This window comes from Eptatretus burgeri, unplaced genomic scaffold, assembly GCF_056783735.1.
Source record: "Eptatretus burgeri isolate ZD-2024b unplaced genomic scaffold, Ebu_testis_v1 Ebu_testis_scaffold_3157, whole genome shotgun sequence".
Classification (NCBI taxonomy): domain Eukaryota; kingdom Metazoa; phylum Chordata; class Myxini; order Myxiniformes; family Myxinidae; genus Eptatretus; species Eptatretus burgeri.
In genome coordinates, this window is record NW_028225105.1 from 89,444 (window position 1) to 111,464 (window position 22,021).

Genomic DNA, 22,021 nt, shown 5'->3' on the forward strand with positions numbered 1-22,021 from the left:
GTGTGTGGATCATTTACCACACCCACCTCTTTCCATCGATGTTCGACACAAATGCTCTGTGGGATTAAGCTCTGGCAATTGGGAGGGTCGTGGAACATGGGTAGCGATGTCCTCGTGCGCCTCAAACCACCCGACGAGAACACATGCTCTGTGGACTGGAGCATTGTCTCTCCCCCACTCCACTCAACCTTCCCCCCTCACCTCTTCCCTTTAACCCCCCACATTCAGATTATGGTATTTGGAAAAAGTTTCACAAACAGCCAAACTGTTGCCAAACACACTTGAGCTTCCATGTTTTCAATTCAACTTCGAGTTTCCTCCTTTACTGTGTGCTTTCATGCAACTGACAGGTTCACACGTTTTATTTTCCTTCAACCACATTAATACCAAATCAATATTATTTTAAGATTAAAAAGATTACCAGTTAAGTATGATGGATCTGTCAGATTTCTCCGAGGTTGGACCTATCAAACATTGGTTGGACCTTTAACAAACAGACTGATGTATGCAGCTTTGAAGACATGATTGCCTTCAAGGATGCACCAAGGTCTGTCTGTCTGTGAGCAGGATATCTCAAAGGTATGGACAGGTCCCGACGAAATTGGTGGACAGGTAGGGTATGTGACAAGGACAAATTGATCTGATTTTGGTGAAGATCGGGATCCGGATACTCAAAAGTTTAAGTGATTATTCTACATTGAGAAATTGGTTGTTTTGTCATTCATTGGAGCAGACACAGGACCGTTCATTGGAAGACACAGGGTCATTCATTGCAGTTTCAGAAATGACAGACACCATTGTTTGGTTCTGCTTTCGCATCTGGAAATTAAAGGAACATGTTCACCAAATTTTTCTCCAAAATTAAAAAAAAAATCTTCAAAAGGATAGTGCAATGATTCCTGTTGAGTGCAATAATGAAGATTGTGTGTCACGAGGTTTCAAAAAAAAATAAAAATAATGGACCATTCAGAAATATCTTCATAAATTTTCAATGTTGATAAAAACCACTGTCAGGCTTAAAATCAAAAATTCATTTGATTTACCTTGAAACATTTCTTGTAATCGCTGAGGTCTGCATCAATATCAAGAACCTTTAAACCTTGCCTCTTGTGTGTGACATCCATTCCGCATGGGATGCAGAAACCCTGACCTGGTGGATCGATTTTTTCCACCCACTCATGATGTGGAATGTCATCCTCATTTAAATGATCATTCTGTTCTCACTTGTTCTTCGCCTTTGGGAATTGATTTTTATGAATAAGGTCAAGTTTTCGAGCTTCTGGATCATTTTCCTGAAAATGTACATCATTCCTGACCTAACAACGCACATATTATACCAACTCCAATGGACACGTGCGCCGGTCAACAATATTTGGCACGATTACTGTCGGCAACTCAGATCATTTTAATATGACCAGTCAAACCACTGCTATTATTGTCGGTAATGGCCCAAATATAAGATGAGATTCTTTTTTTTTTTAATGTAAAATTACGATCTTCAAAAATGTAATGTCTTATTTTCACAATACATTTCTGCTCTTCTTCCTCCCAGAAGCATGATTCACGCGCACGCGCGGTGTGCCGGTGCATTGTTCATGACGGATTCAGTGAAGATTAAAAAACACAAGGTCGTTGAAATGAAGGGCATGTCAAAAAGAAAAGGTTGGCGAAAAATCTACGATGGAGGAAAACATCGAAATAGATTCACGCATGCGTCAATGGGGTTGGGGGTGAAAATTCAGGCCAAACTGGCCTGATCCAGGTTACTGGGGACCATTGACCCTTCCACCACACCCAACCCTAACACCCTTGCCCCTCCCATCACACACACCCTGTGTCATGCACTTCTCTGTTTGTATTATTCATGAGTTTAAAAGCGCAGTGTGAAGGTTCTGGCTTATAGGGGTAAGAGAGCCACTCTCATAGTACAACTCCAGTTATTTCATCGTATTTTGTTCAGTTCAGCATACTGTTATTTTCCGACTTCTACATTCTCAGACAGCCATTTCTCGCACGTCACAGTGCAAACAACATTTTCCCACCTTTTTCTCCGCACAGAACGGCTTGTCCTCTCTTCCAAAAAAAAAACTCCAAACAAATCTCCCAAAACTCCTCGGACCAGCTTTCTGCATATCCTGTTCAGAAGTCCACACCAGATGGCCCATCGATCATTATTGAAGGTGACAGCATGCCAAAACATTGACTGGCACGACTCCACACCCTGATTCCCGGTGGGCCAATCTCAAATTGCGGCTCGGATTGGGATAACGAAGGCACCAATCACGAGCGGAGAAGAGGGTCCCCCCTGAGCCAAGATTCCACCAATGACTGGGGTGGGAGGCCATGAAGTGGGAGGGTGAGTCAAATAAAAAAAAAGGGGGAGCATACGAGTCATCGGAAAGCTGCTGTCTGGCTTTGAGAGTCTCTGGTCTGTCTCTGGCTTTGGCAATCGTCTGTATGCTTGGGTTGTCAACTGCTCTTCTTTTGGTTCGGCTTCTTCTTCCTCGATTTGAAGTGTTTTTCATCTTTCATCTCTTTGGCAGATGCCTGGTGTTGGCTTGGGATCCTGGGGTGCTGAGTTTGAGCCCCGCTCGCCACTGAATTAACACCAGGGGGTTGAATCAGCTTGTCATCCTTCCGAGTTGCTGTAAAGGAGTTGCTGGGCAGCGTGAGCTCAACTGAGTTAGCGCAAGGTGTGAAGGGGCTTGGTTCGTCTCCATATCTCTCTCTTCCATTGTGTGGTGTAACATTGGCGCCATTATTGTGAAGGTGATGTGATTGTCTTCGGCTTCTGGTGACATGAATGACAGGAAGGAAACAAGGGGAATGAACATGTGCTTTGTTGTTGTATGCTTGTAAATTGCCTCCTTTGGAAATACTTCTTATAAACAATTCCTGTCATGACTTCCCTTGTCCGTTCTGATTGTGGTGGAAGGCAACTGGGGGTTAATTGCCCAGATTAATTGGGTATATAATCGCAGGAAGACGTGTGTAACCATGGTTCCGTTCGGCCAATTAATAACATCAGTTGTGTATCTGCCAGCACAATACTCTATCTGTGATGATCATCTCACCAGTAATGGTAACACAATGACACTGGACAAAGGGAGGTCGCCAGAGATTAGTGGCACGAACAGCGTTCGTGGGCTTTGAGACTTGCCGTCCTTTTTGGAGTTATCCAGAGGCGACAACAGTTACAATATGTTTAAGTGGCTTTGGTGGCTAAACTTAATTGCTTGATAGTAATGTCTGGTGCCTTTGGGTCAAATCCCACAAAAGTTATTAACTTACATGTGAAATTGATAACTCACTGTGTTTCATATCATGACAGTTTGTGACTAGAAACACCCACTCCCGAAAAGGTTGTGGACAGATTCGGCCGAAACTTGGGGGACAGGTTGGGTGTGTGACAAAGACGAATCGATTTGATTTTGGTGAAGATCCATCCACTAAAATTATTCAACCGATTCTTCACCAATGGGGCCAAAAACGATAACACTATATCTCAAAAAGTTGCAGGTGCATTCAGACAAAACAGTGGACAGGTTATGTGCGTGACAGGGACAAATTGATTCGACTTTGGTGAAGATCCAAATCCTGATCCGAGCAGAGGAATGTGCTCCACAGAGTGCCCTCCTCATTAACCTCCACCATCGAAGATGGACGGAGGTTACTGTTTTCACCCCTGTCTGTTTGTTACTAACGAAATCTAAAGATTTCGTAAGTATATTGATGACTTCCGTCCTCTGTGTTTGTTTGTTTGTGTGTTTGTTTGTTTGTTTGTGTGTTTGTTTGTTTGTAGGCACGATAACTCGAGAACGGAAGAAGCTACCAATGTCAAATTACACCACGTGATTCAGGAGGGTGATGGCTAGCGCTGATTAGATTTTGGTCAAAATCGGTCAAAGGTCAAGGTCACAGTGAGGTCAAACATAATTCCGTAAATTCAAGTGGAGAAATAGAGTATTTTTGCTTCGCTCGACGTTACGAGTTCGTTTTAACTTCGATTTTAATTTTGTCTTCGGTTTTTGCGATCACTTAGGACGCTTAAAAGTCGGTTGTCGAAATTCTGGTAAAAATCGGATGTTTTGGAGACGTTTTAAGATTGTTTAAAAAATATTTCACTCGCGCGTCACGGGTCAGGTGATGCAGTGCGCTCGAGCAGACGCGTTGTTGAGTCACGTATGCTTTTCCGTGTGCGCGCTGACGGTGTTTTCGATAAAGATGGTGCTTAAAAGTCATTTTTTTTATCCCAATAAAGGTTATCGTCGCATGCCTGACTCGCTGAGCCGTCGGATTATGTAAAGATTGTTGGTGGATGGCTGAATATTACGGTTTTGTGACTTTGATAAAATAATATTAAATAATTGCGTGGACAAATGGAGATTTTTCCTTCGCTCGACGTTACGAGTTCGTTTTAACTTCGATTTTAATTTTGTCTTCGGTTTTTGCGATCACTTAGGACGCTTAAAACTCAGTTGTCGAAATTCTGGTAAAAATCGGATGTTTTGGAGACGTTTTAAGATTGTATAAAAAATATTTCACTCACGCGTCACGGGTCGTCACGTGGTGCAGTGCACTTGAGCAGAGGCGGCGTTGATCACGTAAAGGTTTTCCGTGTGCGTGCTGACGGTGTTTTCGATTGGAATTTGGGAATTTGGGAAATTTGGGAAAAATTGGGAAGGAATTTACGCGATTTTCCAAAAAATTGATGAAGTCTGCCATTTTTACATACTTCCGGTCACGTGATCAGAACAACTGGCAATTTAACATCTCTCTACCGTGGCCTTATGTTGTAACCCAAGTGTGGTAGGATTCTGACTGGAAGATCAGGAGAAGATTTTGGCAGGAATTTACGCGACCGCCATTTTGACACACTTCCTGCCATGTGATCGGCATGACCTCCGCAATTTAACAGCAGGACCCTGTCCTAATATTGGAACCCAAATTTGGTAGGATTCGAACTGGTGGTTCTGGAGAAGAAGATTTGTGAAGGAACTTATGCGATTTTCCCAAAGATTTAATGTCGGCCAATTTGACGCACTTCCGGTCACGTGATCGGCGTGACCGCCACAATTTAATATCCCTACCCTGGCCTAATGTTGTTACCCAAATTTGTTTTCTTTGTGACGGCTGCGTCTTAAGTCATGTGACCATAACAAGATTTGCAATTCGTGTTATCAGTCAGGAGAGGAACGTTGCTGTCAAAAGTCAGGAGACAAAACACGGAAAGAGGAGAGGGTGCAAGACCAAAAAAGAGGCGGCAGAAGACAGATTGACCACCGACCTGTCTGTGATGGTGGAGTGATGGACCAACAGACTCAGTTTCAATGCGGGAAGAATGATCTTGAAGGCCTTGGTATCCATGGTGTCAAGCTAAGCAAGATGTGAGGCAGGGGAATCAGCCCAGAGGGGAGAGCAGTGTTCCATCAAGCTGCGGATGAAGGCCTTGCAGGTGGACAGGAGTCCGGGTGTGACAAAGAAGGACTTTGTAGGATTCCCAGTCGGTGGATGGCTTTGGAGGCCAAAGTTGAAATGTGGTTTGCCAAATAAGTATCATGGCTGATAGGAGTTTGAAGTTTGAATAAGGAGTTTCAACAACTGAACTTCCTCAAGGGGATTGTTAAAAAAGTAGATGGGGGGTTTCCAGATGGTCTTTTCAGAGAGAGAGAGAGAGAGAGAGAGAGAGAGAGAGAGAGAGAGAGAGAGAGAGAGAGAGAGAGAGAGAGAGAGAGAGAGAGAGAGAGAGAGAGAGAGAGAGAGAGAGAGAGAGAGAGAGAGAGAAAGTGAGTGTGAGATTTGTCAGGACTGAAAGATATATTTCAAGTGTTTGACCATCTTGTGATTTTGTCAAGGTTTGAAGAGAGGGAAGAAGCTGCATCCTCCCTGTTTGAAGGATGACGAATGTCACTGCAAAGTGTGAAGTCATCACCAAAGAGATTAAAAAGGATTTTTCAGAGAGTCAAATAAATCATTGAAGAAAATCAGGAATAGAACGAGGCCCACAACATTGCCTTGGGGCACTTCAGCGTTGACAGGGAGAGGAGATGAAACAATTCCGTTGAGAGCCGCACGTTGGCCACGAGTCGAGGAAGCCAGGAAGCCACGTGTGGAGTTGGCCTTGGATGCTGAGAGGGTTTGCAGAGCAACGTGGGATGCCAGATTGTATCAAAAGCACGAGAAACCTCCGGTGAGTCGGCCCTGATCTCATGTCTGACATTGAGAGCCTCCATTCAAATGATGAATGCAATATGGTTTGGCAGCCATGTTGGATTTAATAAAAATATTAAATAATGTTTTCTGTGGGACCGCTTCATCGATCAACATGAAACTTCACCGTTATGAACTAGTCGTGATGGGGAAAACGTTGTAAATTTCAACTTGATCGGACATATCTGGAATTACTTAATTTTTGGGGATCTGGTTCTTTTTTATTTATTTATTTATTTATTTTTTGAATGAGGCTCACTTTGGCTGTGCCAGCGAACAAACACCACACAAAACTACAAAATACACCGCACAAACACCACACAAAATACACCACACAAAACTACAAAATACATTGCACAAACACCACACAAAATACACCGCACAAAACTACAAAATACACCGCACAAACACCACACAAAATACACTGCACAAAACTGCAAAATACACTGCACAAAACAACAAAATACACTGCACAAAACCACAAAATACACAACACAAAACTACACAAAATACACCGCACAAAACTCCAAAATACACTGCACAAAGTACACCGCACAAAACGACACAAAATACACCACACAAACACCACACAAAATACACCGCACAAAACTAGAAAATACACCGCACAAAACTACAAACAATACACCACACAAAACTAGAAAATACACCGCACAAAACTACACAATACACCGCACAAAACTCCAAAATACACTGCACAAAGTACACCGCACAAAACGACACAAAATACACCACACAAACACCACACAATATACACCGCACAAAACTATAAAATACACTGCACAAAACTATAAAATACACTGCACAAACTACAAAATACACCGCACAAAACGACAAAATACACTGCACAAAACTACAAAATATACCGCACAAAATTACAAAATACACCGCACAAAAGTACAAAATACACCGAAAAAACCACAAAATACACCACACAAAACTACAAAATACACCGCACAAAATCACAAAATACACCGCACAAAAGTACAAAATACACCGAAAAAACCACAAAATACACCGCACAAAACTACAAAATACACCGCACAAAACCACAAAATACACCGAAAAAACCACAAAATACACCGCACAAAACTACAAAATACACCGCACAAAACTACAAAATACACCGCACAAAACTACAAAATACACCACACGACACAAGTTGTGGTGAGGGTCTGCAATCTCGGATCGCTCTTTCAAGTTTACCATATCCCACCTCTGTGCTCCGTTTCCTTTTCTTGCTCCGTTTCCCCCGTCCACCCTTGGACGCCGCTCTCTGGACCGTCCGACATCTCAGCCGGGCTGTCCGAATCATGTCGCTCGGGGTCATGTCCGTCGGTATGATCCACACGTGTCGCGGTCACTTCCGGCACCACACCAGACGGTGTGAGATCAGTGACGGCTGCAGCTGGGCGGCGACCCCCTCCGGAGCACGTCGCCAACACCGCAGGCTCGCTCCATGAAGGGGGTCCATTCGCTGGGTGGGTAGAGATCGGAATGGGTGGGGACACCGAGACCCTCCAGCCCGGGTTTGGATCCTGGTCTTGCGACACCGACGGCTCCTCGGACTTCACGAAACCGGTGACGTCCAGGGACCCAGATGGTGTGTTTGAGACGCGACCTGGAGCTGCGGGTGGTGGGAATACGAGCGAACGGTCTTCACGCTCACCCTCCAGGCCGGAAGGGTCGAGAGACGGTTCCACCTCGGGGTTTAAATTGCCCTTCGTGTTCACATCCTCCGGTACCGGTGATCCATTCAAACCGAACCGCTTGACCACACACACCCTCTTCAGCATGAGCTCGACCCGGTCCGCCCCCTCATAGTTCACACAGCCTCGGCACACGGGCTCGGAGAAGGTCCAGATCATGGCCCAGGACGCTCGTGGAAGGTCACACAAGGAGCAGGACCGACGATATTCGACCATCACGAGTCAAAGCCTCAGGCCTAGTCACGATTTCCCATCCGAAGAACAATCAAATGGTCTCCGGAAGGAAGAGATCCGTCCCTCAATTACAGCAGAACATTCGTTGTGGTGAAGTGGGGGGGGGAGAGGGGAGGGGGAGGGGGGAGGGGGAGGGGAGGGGGAGGGGAGGATGAAAACCAAACCAGTGAAACCGACGTGAAGCGAACTCGGTCAACGAACCGTGTGACGAATCGGCTTTGAGGAATCAACGTTTCTTCAGAAATGAACGGTTTTATCGCGAGTTCGGCAGTGACGTCACTAAATCGCTTCACCTCTTCATTCTCTCCCGTGACCCGTGTGGTGAAAACTCGTTTGTGTGAACAGTGAACTGGGATATAAAACACCATTCGGTGCTTCATGGTTCATTACAAACCTTCATGAGGATCAACAGTTCACGTTTTCTCTCCCAATGGTCGCTGACAGGACGGACTTGGATCTCGACCCGATGGAACCGAAATTTAATCTCCTCGTTTTTGTCAGATCCCCTCCTCGTCCACTGAGGTTCGTCCGAATCCGTGCGTCACGTTTGGACATTTCCTGATCACGGACAAGTCCGAGGAGGTGGAACATCTCACCTGGACACGTGTAACCGAGTCACGTGGTGTGCTGTCACCTTGAAGGGAACCAGAGAACCACGAGATGAAATGGAGTGTGTTCATCACACTCACAGATACTTGTTCATCACACTCACAGATACTTGTTCATCACACTCACAGATGCAGATACTCGGTTAGAAAGATCACCCACGATGGATCACCCAAGTAATATAGATCACCACCTGGTGTTAATTAATTAGAAACAGGGTTCAAATTCACGACCCTAAGATCCCAAGACAGCCATCCTCCCCACCAAGCCAACACCTGGTTGGTGTTCAAGTCAAACACCTGTTGTAGTTTGTGCGGCTATGCTCGGTTGATAATTAAATAATGATTGCGTCACGAGATTGGAAACAGCAAAACGTGGAGATGAAAATTAAATAATGATCACTGAAGGAAAATAAATTAATTCTCCCGTTTCCATGGCGACAGACGGAGGGCGCGCTCGCCCAACAACACGTCATAGAGCTGTTAGCAACACGTCATGGTGCTGTTAGCAATACATCATAGTGTTGTTAGCAACATGTCATAATACTGTTAGCAATACGTCATAATGCTGTTAGCAATACGTCATAGTGCTGTTTGCAATACGTCATAGTGCTGTTAGCAATACGTCATAGTGCTGTTTGCAATACGTCATAGTGCTGTTAGCAATACGTCATAGTGCTGTTTGCAATACGTCATAGTGCTGTCAGCAATACGTCATAATGCTGTTTGCAATACGTCATAGTGCTGTTAGCAATACGTCATAGTGCTTTTAGCAATACGTCATAGTGCTTTTAGCAATACGTCATAGTGCTGTGAGCAACACGTCATAGTGCTGTTAGCAATACATCATAGTGCTGTTAGCAATACGTCATAGTGCTGTTAGCAATTCGTCATAGTGCTTTTAGCAATACGTCATAGTGCTGTTAGCAATTCGTCATAGTGCTTTTAGCAATACGTCATAGTGCTGTTAGCAATACGTCATAGTGCTGTTAGCAATTCGTCATAGTGCTTTTAGCAATACGTCATAGTGCTGTGAGCAACACGTCATAGTGCTGTTAGCAATACGTCATAGTGCTGTTAGCAATACGTCATAGTGCTTTTAGCAATACGTCATAGTGCTTTTAGCAATACGTCATAGTGCTGTGAGCAACACGTCATAGTGCTGTGAGCAATACGTCATAGTGCTGTTAGCAATACGTCATAGTGCTGTGAGCAATACGTCATAGTGCTTTTAGCAATACGTCATAGTGCTGTGAGCAACACGTCATAGTGCTGTGAGCAATACGTCATAGTGCTGTTAGCAATACGTCATAGTGCTGATACGAAGGAGATCCCGAGGTTCCCCACGTGTGGTTCACCGAGCGGACACGGGGAAGAAACAGAACCAGAATCCCCTGGGGTTCCATGACGGTTCGAGTGGATACTCGGGGGTGGAAAACTAATGAAATGAGAACAGGTCGAGGATATTGATCGAGGTTTGATAACCGCCATGAAATGGTCGAGATGGACCGACGTTTCGGTTGTTCACCCTTCGTCGGAGAAAAAGAGCACACAGGGTTAACACCGATGAAGGGTGAACACGGGAAACCTCAACTTGTCCTTCGCGAACCTCGATCTCTCTGTCCGCCGAGGAAGATCGACATGAACCTTCACCGGCAACTCGAGTTCTTCATCGTATATGTGGGGGGGGGAGGGGTGGGGGTAGGGGAGGAGTTACACGGGGAACGTGGGAACGATGGGGGAGGGGAGGAGCGGGGAACGTGGGAACGATGGGGGAGGGGAGGAGCGGGGAACGTGGGAACGATGGGGGAAGGGAGGAGCGGGGAACGTGGGAACGATGGGGGAGGGGAGGAGCGGGGAACGTGGGAACGATGGGGGAAGGGAGGAGTCAGACGGGAACGTGGGAACGATGGGGGAAGGGAGGAGTCAGACGGGAACGTGGGAACGATGGGGGAAGGGAGGAGTCAGACGGGAACGTGGGAACGATGAGGGAAGGGAGGAGTCAGACGGGAACGTGGGAACGATGGGGGAAGGGAGGAGTCAGACGGGAACGTGGGAACGATGGGGGAAGGGAGGAGCGGGGAACGTGGGAACGATGGGGAGGGGAGGAGCTTCCCGGGTACATAGGAGCGATGGGGAGGAGTGCAGTGTGTATAAGTGTGTATTTACGAGTGTGTGTGTGTGTGTATTTACGAGTGTGTGTGTGTGTGTGTTTACGAGTGTGTGTAAGTGTGTGTGTGTGTGTGTGTTTACGAGTGTGTGTGTGTGTGTTTACGAGTGTGTGTGTGTGTGTGTGTTTACGAGTGTGTGTGTGTGTGTGTTTACGAGTGTGTGTGTGTGTGTGTTTACGAGTGTGTGTGTGTGTGTGTGTTTACGAGTGTGTGTGTGTGTGTGTTTACGAGTGTGGGTGTGTGTGTGTGTTTACGAGTGTGTGTGTGTGTGTGTGTGTTTACGAGTGTGTGTGTAAGTGTGTGTGTTTACGTGTGTGTGTGTGTGTGTGTGTGTGTGTGTTTACGAGTGCACGTGGAGTAGACTGGTTCGTGGTGGTTCTTGGTTCTCCCATTGTTGTTACATTCCAAGGTGAGTCGTTGGATGTTTTAATTTGAGAGTTTTAAGTTTGTTTCATTGTTTCATGTTATTGTTCTTCCTCCAGAATCTCGAAGCGATCGAACCTTTTACAAACGCCTCGTTTTAGAGGACGAGTTTGACCTCTCTCTCCGTAACACGTGTCCGTGTCCCTGTCGATGTCCCCGTGTCCGAAGGAAGACGAGCAGTTCACCATTCCCTTGTCGTGATGCTCGGCCGCTCGAGCCGCCCTCATCCCCCTCCTCGTGTCCATTCAGGGTGTGGCACCTCGTTTATTAATGATGGTCGTGCGCTGCACGGATATGCTCACTCACCTCGTTATTTTCTCTTGGTGCACAACCACCTCCAAGGACGAGAACCCATGGTATCACGTGACTGATGTTTTAGTAAATAAAGTTAAAATGTTTTTTTGGTTCAATGTGATAATATCGAGAAATGTTCACAGTTTACACCACGTGTTGCTTTTAAAAGAGCTCTTTACCAGCAGGGGTACCCGTGGGGGTCTCTCCTCCCACCCCTCCCCTACCTCGACCCCTACCTCCCTCCAGACTCCCCCCCCCCTCCTCGATGAGTGCATGTTGCTTTGGGGATTCCCACTCTCTGGACACGAGTGCAGAGTGTAAGAATATAAGTTATCTCCGCAGCTGACTTACACACACACACACACACACACACACACACACACACACACACACACACACACACACACGCACGCACACACACACACACACACACACACACACACACACACACATACACACACACACACACACACACACACACACACACACACACACACATACACACACACACACACACACACACACACATACACACACACACATTTATTGATTGGAAGATACTTGAAAAAATAACTCCAAAGAAAAAGAGAATCCTCCACGTTTGGTGCAGCACGTAACACCCAGGAACTGGAGGAAGTGACTCTTTCATCATGTTATTAATGGGGAACGATTACACATTGTAAGCAACAAGACACCGAACAATCGGCGATTGCACACCCTCGGCAGGACTTGTTTTGTGTGAGGTTTGTGTTCTGATGTGTTACGTAATTAATAAGAGACGTCATTAAAACTGTGAGCAGCGATGCAGGGGACCAAGCATCAGGTCAGGTCAGGTCAGGTCAGGTCAGGTATGGGGGCGTGCGGCGGAGCAGCGCGTCGCCGCGTCCACTTTCCTCCGGTACTCCAGGAGCCTCCGTCTGGCCGTCCCCGCAGGCAGGTACCTGGCCCATCCCCATCTCCTCGAGATGCCGATCAACCTGCTGCAACCACGAGTCACGTGGTCTGCCCATCGGCCTCCTCCACCCACGAGGCTCCCTCTCTGAGAGAATCTGGTGAGCAGGATCAGCATCAAGAAAACGAGTCACCTGTCCATACAGCCACAGCTGACGCTCACGGACCATGCAGGTAACGAATCTCATTGGAGTCTCTCTCAGCAACCGCTCGTTGGACACAAAGTCCGACCAGCGACAGCCAAGGATTCTCCGAAGAGACCTGGTACCAAAGAAGAGATTTTTTTTCCACCAAGAAACAAACAGACAAACGGACCCCAAACACAATACCCTCTATTCGGTGAGGGTAACGAACCGCGCGTGCTTCCCCATTGTCTCGGGTCGCTCAGCTGCATTTATTTATTTTCATTTCCGGACACTTTCCGACGGTTCTGTCATTTTTCCCGGTGGACAGGCTTCGATGTCCGTCGACGCACAAAATTACCGTGCTTCCCCCATTGTACGGGATTCAAACAGGGGTAGGGATGGAGGAGGCAAAAATGCAATCGGCCTCTTCTCTCATTGAGCCGACAAGCTGGGAGCAACGATTCCCATTTATCGCCACATCTGATGCAATTTTAATGCTCTAATGGCGGCGCGGTGCTCCATTTTTTAACTGTTTCTTCGGTATGCGGAGTTTTTTGATGCCGAAGGTCCGTAATAAAAAAATTGTTTCGGTGCCAAAGCCAGCAGGATGAGCCCAAATGTGACGTGCCATCCACATCATGTCGGGACAAGGAATTTGGTCAAGTACACAATGGCCGACTATGCTTATGCTTACTTTTCGTTATCCTTCCCCGCACTAAACCGAATAATTACTCTTCTTCTTTTTCTGCAGCAGTCCGTGATGAGCGCGAGGATTTGGAAGACCGAGTTCCCGCATGACTTCTGCGAGGACGATGTGTACTTCCCACTGGATCCCCGTGTGGAAGCTTTCCTGACACGGTGGCACATTTATGAGAGGTACATCCTTCACTGATCCCCTGATCTACAAACGATCCATCTTTGAACTGGACGCGTGGTCACGGCCCGGAGCACCTGGGTGAAGCGTTGTCTGTCTGTCTGTCTGTCTACAGACGTCGAGGAACTGGTGTACTTAATTTAAATTGAATTATATATTTTGAGGACTGGAGAACATGAATCAGAACACAAAGCTGCTGTTCAGCAGGAATTTGGATCTGAATTTGGAAAAATTGTACGGAGTCTTGTCCCGAGCACGCGCACAGACGAATAAGGGATTTGTTTTACTCCGTCTGCCTGTCTGACACTCAAACAAAAATCGAAAATCATTCCAAACAGGAAACTTCCCGTTTTTAAGGACGTTACAAAGGACACAAACAACGGGTGCGAAGAACTAATTGAACGTGTGCCACGAAAGACGGTGCATCACCGGTGGGAAACTTCTGAAAAAAAGTTTCCTTTCCTTCTCCAGCTTGTCAAACTTTTATTTTTATTACAATTTAATTATATACTCGGACACTGCGGAGACATCGAGATTGAGACAAAATCGTGGCTCGTCGGAAACATGGATCGTGCTCGGAAATGCAACGAGCGAGAGTTGCGGACACCCTTCCCGCGTCCTTTTTCTCAGGACTGCGTGGTGAAGGTGTTCCGTGAACTCTCGAGGTCGATTTTACTCCTTCCATCACCGAAGATTGGACGGACATGATGTTTTCACCCCTGTTTTGTTTGGCTGTGAGCAGGAGATCTTAAAAACGTTCTGGCCGGATTGAAATGAAATTTAGTGGAGAGGTTTGGGTGTGTCACAAGGACGAACTGATTCGATTTTGGTGAAGATCCGGATCAGGATCCGATCATTTATTATTGTTATTTTTTTTGGTCAATCTTCACCGTTGAGAGATCATGATATCTCAAAACGTTGTGGATGGATTCGGATGAAACCTAGGTAAGTGTTGTGTTTTAAGGCAGGAAGGAAAACTGGAAAATTGGAAGGAGGAGGGATTGGGGTGGGGGTGAACGAGGATCATCGACAAGCTCATGGTTTTGGATTGAGGACGATCTGAAATTGTGGTGAACAGCTGTCTTAAAAATCTAGAGGGAAGAACGAGATTGAAGAGAATGTGGAAGTTGGTTCTACAGGTGAGAAAAAGAGGAATGAATCAGTGTAGGTGAGCAGTGATTTTTAAAAAAATTATTTATTTATTTATTTGTTTACACTTTACCATCTCCACCACCAACACACACCTTTGAAAAACACCTTCTAATGAGTGTGTCGTCTGTACCAGAAATGATGATGCCCATGTTGGTCGACCTGGGCTCTGGGAAATGATCTGAGTTTTCAGGGATGCTTCAGAAAGCTTTGCTCAGTGTGAACTGAGAATCTCTGTCACCTTCACCTGAGCTCTCTAATGGTTGACCGGAAGTGTAGCCTCATTGACTCGAGCTGTTTTCTCTGGCAGAATGCAGATGGCCGACACGCCGCTCTTGCGCACGCACCGGGAAGGCGGGAACTATTTCCACATGGCTTTCTTCGGCTGTGAGTTTGTGGACTGGTTAGTTATGGAGGAGGTGGCGCCCGATCGAGATGCGGCAACGACGTTCGGAAACCGGATGTTGGAGCAAAGAATAATCCAACACGGTTCGTTCCGCACATTCCTCTGTTCTTTCCACTTCACCTCATCTCAGTACTACCGGTAGTTCAGATGGTGGTATCGGTGAGTCCTCCTCATGCCCCTCTCGCTGGTTGTCATCTCCATCCGTGGGGTTTAGAAGGTAAACCAGAGTCCTCCCAAAACCCAAACCACACACTATTTTTCGGATCACATTCCAAGGATCGAGTTCAGATGTTTTGTTCCACCAAATTCTGGACAACTTCCAATTGTCTGGGACTCTGACGACTCGAGACTGGACGTCTCTGTCTGACTCCAGAGTAGACGTCTCTGTCTGAGTCCAGAATAGACTGTCCGACTCCACAATAGATGACTCAATAAGAGTCCAGACTAGATGGCGCTGTTTGATTACACACGATGTGACTGTCCGAATCCAGACGAGGCAACATTTCTGTTCATCGCATTCATTTTTATAAATAAATTTATTTCCCCCTCTATATCTCAAATAGTGAATTGGTGAATGAAAAAGCTCTGGTGAAGGATGGAAGGATGGACCGAGGGATCCTTTCTCCGAAGTATGTGTGGCATGACTTTGTACATCTCTTGTCCGCAGTATCCAACAAACAGCCATTCCTGGACAGCACAGTGCTTTATCAATTCTGTCTGCGTCACCTGCTGTCCACCGACGTGGCCATCTCCCCCCGTGCGGCCATTCAGAGCCCGAAGCACCAAGACCGGACCAATGGAGACGTCTGGACAAGTTTAACCTCAGGTTGGGGAGCACCACATTCATTCAGCAGTGTCTGTGCATGGTGTGTCGATGGTGTATGCATGGTGTGTGCAATTGTGTGTGTGTGTTTATACGATTGGGCTATCACGCAGAGAGTAAAGTCAAAGACGAGGAGTCGGTGGGGCAAGGACAAAGCGACTTGAGCAGCTGCCCCCGAAGGATTGCTCTTCAGGGTGTAAATCCTTCCCTTAATCACAACTCACCCGTTCTCCGCAACCCTCACTCAGGTATGTTGCACCTGTTCACGAATTCCCTCTGATGTGGAATTTTCGGCCTGATTGTTGACTTCTGAAGTCTCGTTGTGATCGTTTAGAATTCCTCAGTTTTTGTTGTGGAACTTTAACTGGTTCTATTTTATTTCTCTTACTTTTCAAAAGACACCGTTGAACTGACTCAAATCAAAGACACCGATTAATTAATTTCCCACAACGTGAAAGTACATTACATCAGAGTTTTATTATACTAACTTGGTACTTGGTCAGTCCCAAGGAGTACAACCCACTGAGATGGTATACATCACACGTGCTTGCACTCTCTTGGAGTACTACCCACTGAGATGGTATACATCGACATGTGCTTGCACTAAAACAAGATTACATTTCAAGGCATTTATACTTTCATGGGAGAGGGGAAGGGGCTGTTATCTTTAACTGCAGTCCGTGTCTTCTAGGTGAGAAGCACACGACGTAATTCCGGCAAAAGTTTGCTGTTTTCAGCCCGGGTCACACCGCTCCACAACAAGACATTTTATCAACATTTCGGGCAAAAGACTCTTGGCAAAGGGAAGGACAACTGACGGCCAATTCGACTTGTAGCATAAAACTTAAATTTATAAAACACCAGCACAATGACAATTTTGAGTACTTTTAATATAATTATTTCTTCCACACCTCCATCAATAATTATTTGTTTCCTTCCTGTTGCTGACATGCTGGTTGTTATTCCTCGAACATTGGAGTCAAGGCAGGTGCTTTGTAATTATAATTACCTTTTGCAATTAATGGAGCTGACACAAAGATCACACGGTATGACACGAGGAGACTTCACTCTTCGGTGTACTCCATACGCTTCAGTACGGATACTTTTGCTCGTACGCTGACATGTACTGGCAAAAGTACCCGTCCCCAGTGTCGGGAGAAGTTTCAGTTAATCTATTAATTTAAATTAGTTCATGGACTTTAACGAGGTCAATTGTGTTGCACTCAGAGCCGAAGCTCTCTGCGCGCGCACGTGTCCAGGATGAATTGAGAGCCAAAGTACTGTTAAACTGCAAGTTCGTTTTCAAATTGTAACATTCGATTTGAAATTGAGTTGTTTGTCCATTGTAAACGGACCTTTGTAGATGGACAGACAGAAGTGAACGAATTGCTTAACTCCGCTTTTCCCTTTGGTTGCGCAGGGAAACAACAGTACGGAACTACTCTCCGAGTGAAAGACCCCTAACTTACTGCTGTCCTAATTCTCCTCTTCTTTACTCTCAGGCTGCAGACCCTGGTCCTATCACTGTCGATTATGCAAAAAAACCCCAAAAAACTCTTCTTCACTAACTTTGTTTGAAACTCTTCATTATGGACATCTCACGATTCAGGAATGCCTATTTCGTGCGTCTATTTGTCTGTTGTCTCTGAATGTCCTTGTAATGTATTTATATCTTCACTGACTGCTCTCAACGTCCTCGTCCTATCCATGTTAATGTCCTTGTCTTGCACAAGCTGATCCTCAGCCTGAGACCACTGTCAGAAGACTAACAAGGAAATCCAACACAGGTGGAGGCCATTCAGCCCATCATGCCTGCGCGAACACCACACCAACCCATCTGCACAAGATCAGAGGCAGAAAATGGAAAGAAGAAAATAAATTTAATCAATGAAATAATTTTTCTTTCTCTTTTTCTATTTTTTGTTGCTTTAGCAAAAAAAATTGTACGGTAGTTTTAAAAATCTTTTTTCTTTTATTCCCCTCGGAGAGGGGGCATGGACTTGCTTTAAAAACACACATCAACCACACAAACCCCCTTGACATGATCCCCACCAACAGCACTCCATACACAATCACCCATCAATACTCAAACTACCGAAAAGTCTCATCAACATCCCCATCCCCCTCTATCTCCATAACTTCCAGGTTCCAATTTAATTCTGATTTTTAACTTATCGACTTTTTTCTGCTGTCACTACCTTTCCAGGGAGACCATTCCATGCAGTAACTACTGAGTAAAAGTCCCCTGCCTTGCTATCATCTTAACTCTCCTCTTCTTTACTCTCAGGCTCTGGACCCTGTCCGATCACTATCAACTGTGCTGAATAATTAATCTTCACTTCTTTTATCTCCAACTTTCATTGTCTTAAACATCTCCATCATATCTCCACGTAACCGTCTCCTTTCTAGTGCACAAAGCCCTGTCTCCTTCAGCTGCTCCTCATAGCTGAGTCTCGCTCGGCCCGGAATCAATCTAGTAGCGCGACGCTGAACCCTCTCTATGGCATCTATATCCTTCCTGAATTGTGGTGACCATAACTACACACTAAAACCCGATTTGCTTTCCTTAAATCTGCCTTGCCCTGTGCTGCCTGCTTACCTCCTGTATCTATTACCACCCCCAGATCCTTCTCCTATGGTGACACGCTCCAAAATTACCCCTTACACCCTGTAATCTCTTTTTTCATTGATCTTTCCCATCCCCAACTCCTTACACTTGCTCAGGTTAAATTCCATCTGCCAATCTTTTGCCCAATCCATGCAAGTATCAATACTTTCCTGGATCTGATCACCACCCCCCTCTGATATCCACCTCACCTCCAAGCTTTGTGTCATCTGTAAATTTGGAAAGCTTACTCTTTACCCCATCGGTGCATCGGTGCTTAGGCCGAGAAAACTGGTCCGAGTGTTTTTGTGTCGTGCGAAAACAAAAGACCGTGGGTCCAAGGAGATGGGTCACGTGTTGTGTTATCAGTTAAAACTTGTGGAATCTGTCAAGCCAAGAGGATGTTAACACGTTTAGACAATATTGGAGGTCATGGAAACATTTGTGACGTCAACGCAACCGCTGAACCTCCGATTTGCTGCTGCCTGCTCCCCCTACCGTCTTGTCCACCTTGACAGTGCTGAAGAGACCCGTCTCGGTAGCAGAGCTGTTGACACCTGGAGCACCTTACCTGAGAAAAACTTTGACGGTGAGTCTTACCACGGTCTTCTTGAGGAAGGAGACGAAGGTAAGATGGGATGAGATGAACACCTTGAGGGCAGTGTTGTCCACAGTCGTACATTTGATGGTCCAAAGCAGTGGTACACACCAACACACACACACACACACACACACACCAACACACACACACAGCTTGACTGCACTGAGGGCACGGTTTGGGGTTGGCCTCGTGTTTGGGGTTCTCATCTGAGCACTTCTGGGATGCCAGATTCACATTCCATGTATACTGTATTCAGTTTCCAGTTATTGACACACCTGCCCGAGTAATTCACCTGAAGGTAACAACAGATCAGTCGTTTAATGATTATTTATACACAGCTCAATGACCTGCAATGTATAGAGGGGGAGGGGTGGGTGTTGGCTGGGCGTGGGGGGTAGTTCTCCCAAAATCGAATGCGAAACATGGGATGGCAGGCTTAATGACATATATATATATATATATATATATATATATATATATATATATATATATATATATATATATATATATATATATATATATATATATATATATATATACATCGATACTGACGCAGTGCCCCCACCTGCAAAGCACCACGATGGGCCGAGCTTTAATCGTGGTCTCATACCAAAGTGTAACAACCCTCATGTACTGACTGTACGTGTGCCGCCAGGTGCTGGGAGACGAAGTTGGTTGGGGTCTTGTCGTGCGTGGATCTCACCCTTGCCACATCCAAGGTGTTGAACCCGAAGGACCGGCACATTTGGCTGGCATGAAGGTTGGCATTTAACAATGGGAAATACCGTTTCCATGATGGATACTCGCAAAGAGCCCGTCCTCACGGATGGGAGAAAGAGGAAGCAGGACTTGGAGCTGTAAAACACACACACACACACACACACACACACACACACACACACACACACACACACACACACACACACACACACACACACACAAACAACGTCTTACCTTTCAGGGTTCGTGTGAGCTAATTGGCCGGATGTTAAAGTTGCAGGTAAATGACAAGGTACAGTAAGGTCAGGGATAGACAGGGTTTAGGGATCGGTAAAAGGGGATTATTACAACAGCTCGTTCATGATCTCTTGAGAAACAACGTTACGTGTAAACATCTCCCAGTGCCACGTCCAACCCTCCTGTGAAATTCTTACTTTTCTGAAAATTATACTTTTATATATTTCTTCCTTTACATTCTTTCTGTAAGTAACAAAGTGTTGGTGTGTATGTTTGTTTGTGCATTTGGCGCTCCAAGTCTTGATTCTGGACGGTGTTTGTTTCCGGACTGCGTTTATCTCCGGACGTGTCCGGGCAGTGTTTGTCTCCATGCGGTATTTATAGTACTAGTACGTGCCCGTACGTGCGTGGCCGTACGTGGAAAAAAACAACAACTTTCAAACAACCACACAGGCCGTTCCTTCGCTCTCGGAAACGACGACTGTATTGGGGCATTGTGTTTATGTATAAATGCGCATAAGAAATCGAGAAATTATTACAAGACAGAAAGTCATTACTATCCAAAAGTAGTGCGTGCCCGTACGGAATGTTCACATGCATTCCACAAATTATCGCTTGCATTGAAGTAACAACTGCTTTGATACTTACACACACAGAATTAATTAAAATCCAAATTAAAATCAAGTTTACATCCCTGTCTTTGCTTGCCATGACATTCGCTGCCATTGACCATTGCCACTCCTACGACGTGGTAACTAAGGCGCCCCTTCCCCATCGGCCACACCTACGCAGCACGTGTCCTGTCATTGGTTTGGTAAATAAATGGCAATAACTTGGGAACCACTTGTCCGATTAATATCAAACCTTGAAAAGGCACAAACTCAGGTCCCCAAAAATATACCTGGCAAGTTTCAATTAGATCGGAACAGTGGTTGTCGAGAAACAGCGGTCACAGACACACACACAGACACATACATTGCTGGAATTATAGATAGATGACCGGGAGAAAATGGATTTCAGACATTATTTTGTTACCATCTTCATTATTCTATGCAGGGAGCATTTTGATGAGACGGTATGAATCGTAATAAATGCTCCACCGCACGTCTGCCTTCCCTTCCACTCACCTCTCACTGCCTTCCCTTCTCTCGCCTCTCCTCCTGTAAACAAACAGGACCTCCCTCCTCTCTTTCCCCCTCCATCTCCTCAATCTCCCTCCTCTCTCTCTCTGTATTCCTGTTCGTGAAGTGACAGGTGGTATTTGCCAGTAAGTACAACAAATTCGAGTATGGATACATATCTTCAATATGATGACAAGTTTGTGTTTGAAAATCCGTGGACACGTGTCCACAACACAAGGAGGATGAATCTCAAGACATGGCCATGACTTGGTCGCGGTGATATCGTCCTTCACAGCAAAGTGTGTGTCTGTGTGTGCAGGTCGGCCAGTTGGTGGTGTCGGTGAATAGATCTTGTGTGCTGTACTTGGATTTCCACGCTGTCAGGAACATGATCTTCAGGAGCCCCCGCACCCTCGTGTTGGAGGTCATGGAGGAAATTCAGCACAAGGTCATCACCGCTCCTTTGATAGCCATGGATGTTTTAACCGACATCGACAACGCACCTCCACGTTCTTCGACACACACCAATTCATTCTTTAGAAAGAAATCTGGAAGAAGGAAATACTGGTGTCTCTACAAATCCCTCATCATCTGACGACGACCACCACCACCACCACCAACCTGACCCGAAACATATTGAAAATTAACTTTTCAATGGAATTCATTTAATGTGAAGGTTTCCGAGCATGTACAGTATTTTCATCACGTGTCCAATAAATATATTTTAATTCAATTCACACTTTGT

The 22,021-nt window shown here is 45.7% G+C and overlaps 2 protein-coding genes across 7 annotated transcripts in view; one reads left to right on the forward strand and one right to left on the reverse strand.

Moving 5' to 3' along the window:
- Positions 1-8,291, reverse strand: part of LOC147006654 (interferon regulatory factor 2-binding protein 2-A-like) — a 61,005-nt gene extending 52,714 nt beyond the window's left edge. For 3 of the 4 annotated variants that reach the window (XR_015054645.1, XM_085868175.1, XM_085868174.1), the window contains exon 1: positions 7,445-8,291. Coding sequence is in view for 3 of the 4 variants with exons in the window: in XM_085868175.1 (XP_085724301.1) it covers positions 7,445-8,153 (709 nt within the window). In the remaining variant the exon portion in view is untranslated. Of the gene's footprint in view, positions 1-275; positions 2,792-7,444 lie in introns of those variants that run through there. The other variant, XM_085868176.1, reaches the window with a different exon arrangement.
- A 1,784-nt stretch (positions 8,292-10,075) lies between these two features.
- Positions 10,076-21,982, forward strand: LOC147006656 (DEP domain-containing mTOR-interacting protein-like). 3 transcript variants are annotated; one of them, XM_085868178.1, is made up of 8 exons: positions 10,076-10,251; positions 13,492-13,616; positions 15,074-15,252; positions 15,837-15,995; positions 16,106-16,240; positions 19,116-19,186; positions 19,854-19,958; positions 21,596-21,982. In XM_085868178.1, the coding sequence occupies exons 2-8, from the start codon at positions 13,501-13,503 to the stop codon at positions 21,869-21,871; spliced, it is 1,041 nt and encodes a 346-aa protein (XP_085724304.1). In that variant the 5' UTR covers positions 10,076-10,251; positions 13,492-13,500; the 3' UTR covers positions 21,872-21,982. The 3 variants fall into 3 exon arrangements, with proteins under 3 accessions (XP_085724304.1, XP_085724303.1, XP_085724305.1); XM_085868177.1 differs by having other exon boundaries at positions 10,098-10,186; XM_085868179.1 differs by lacking the exon at positions 19,854-19,958 and having other exon boundaries at positions 10,098-10,186.
- The last annotated feature ends 39 nt before the right edge of the window (positions 21,983-22,021 follow it).

Coding starts and splice junctions, on each gene's coding strand:
- LOC147006656 (XM_085868177.1), top strand. Junction 19,187..19,853: donor ACCTGAGAAAAACTTTGACG/GTGAGTCTTACC, acceptor GTGTGCCGCCAG/GTGCTGGGAGACGAAGTTGG. Junction 19,959..21,595: donor CACATTTGGCTGGCATGAAG/GTTGGCATTTAA, acceptor CTGTGTGTGCAG/GTCGGCCAGTTGGTGGTGTC.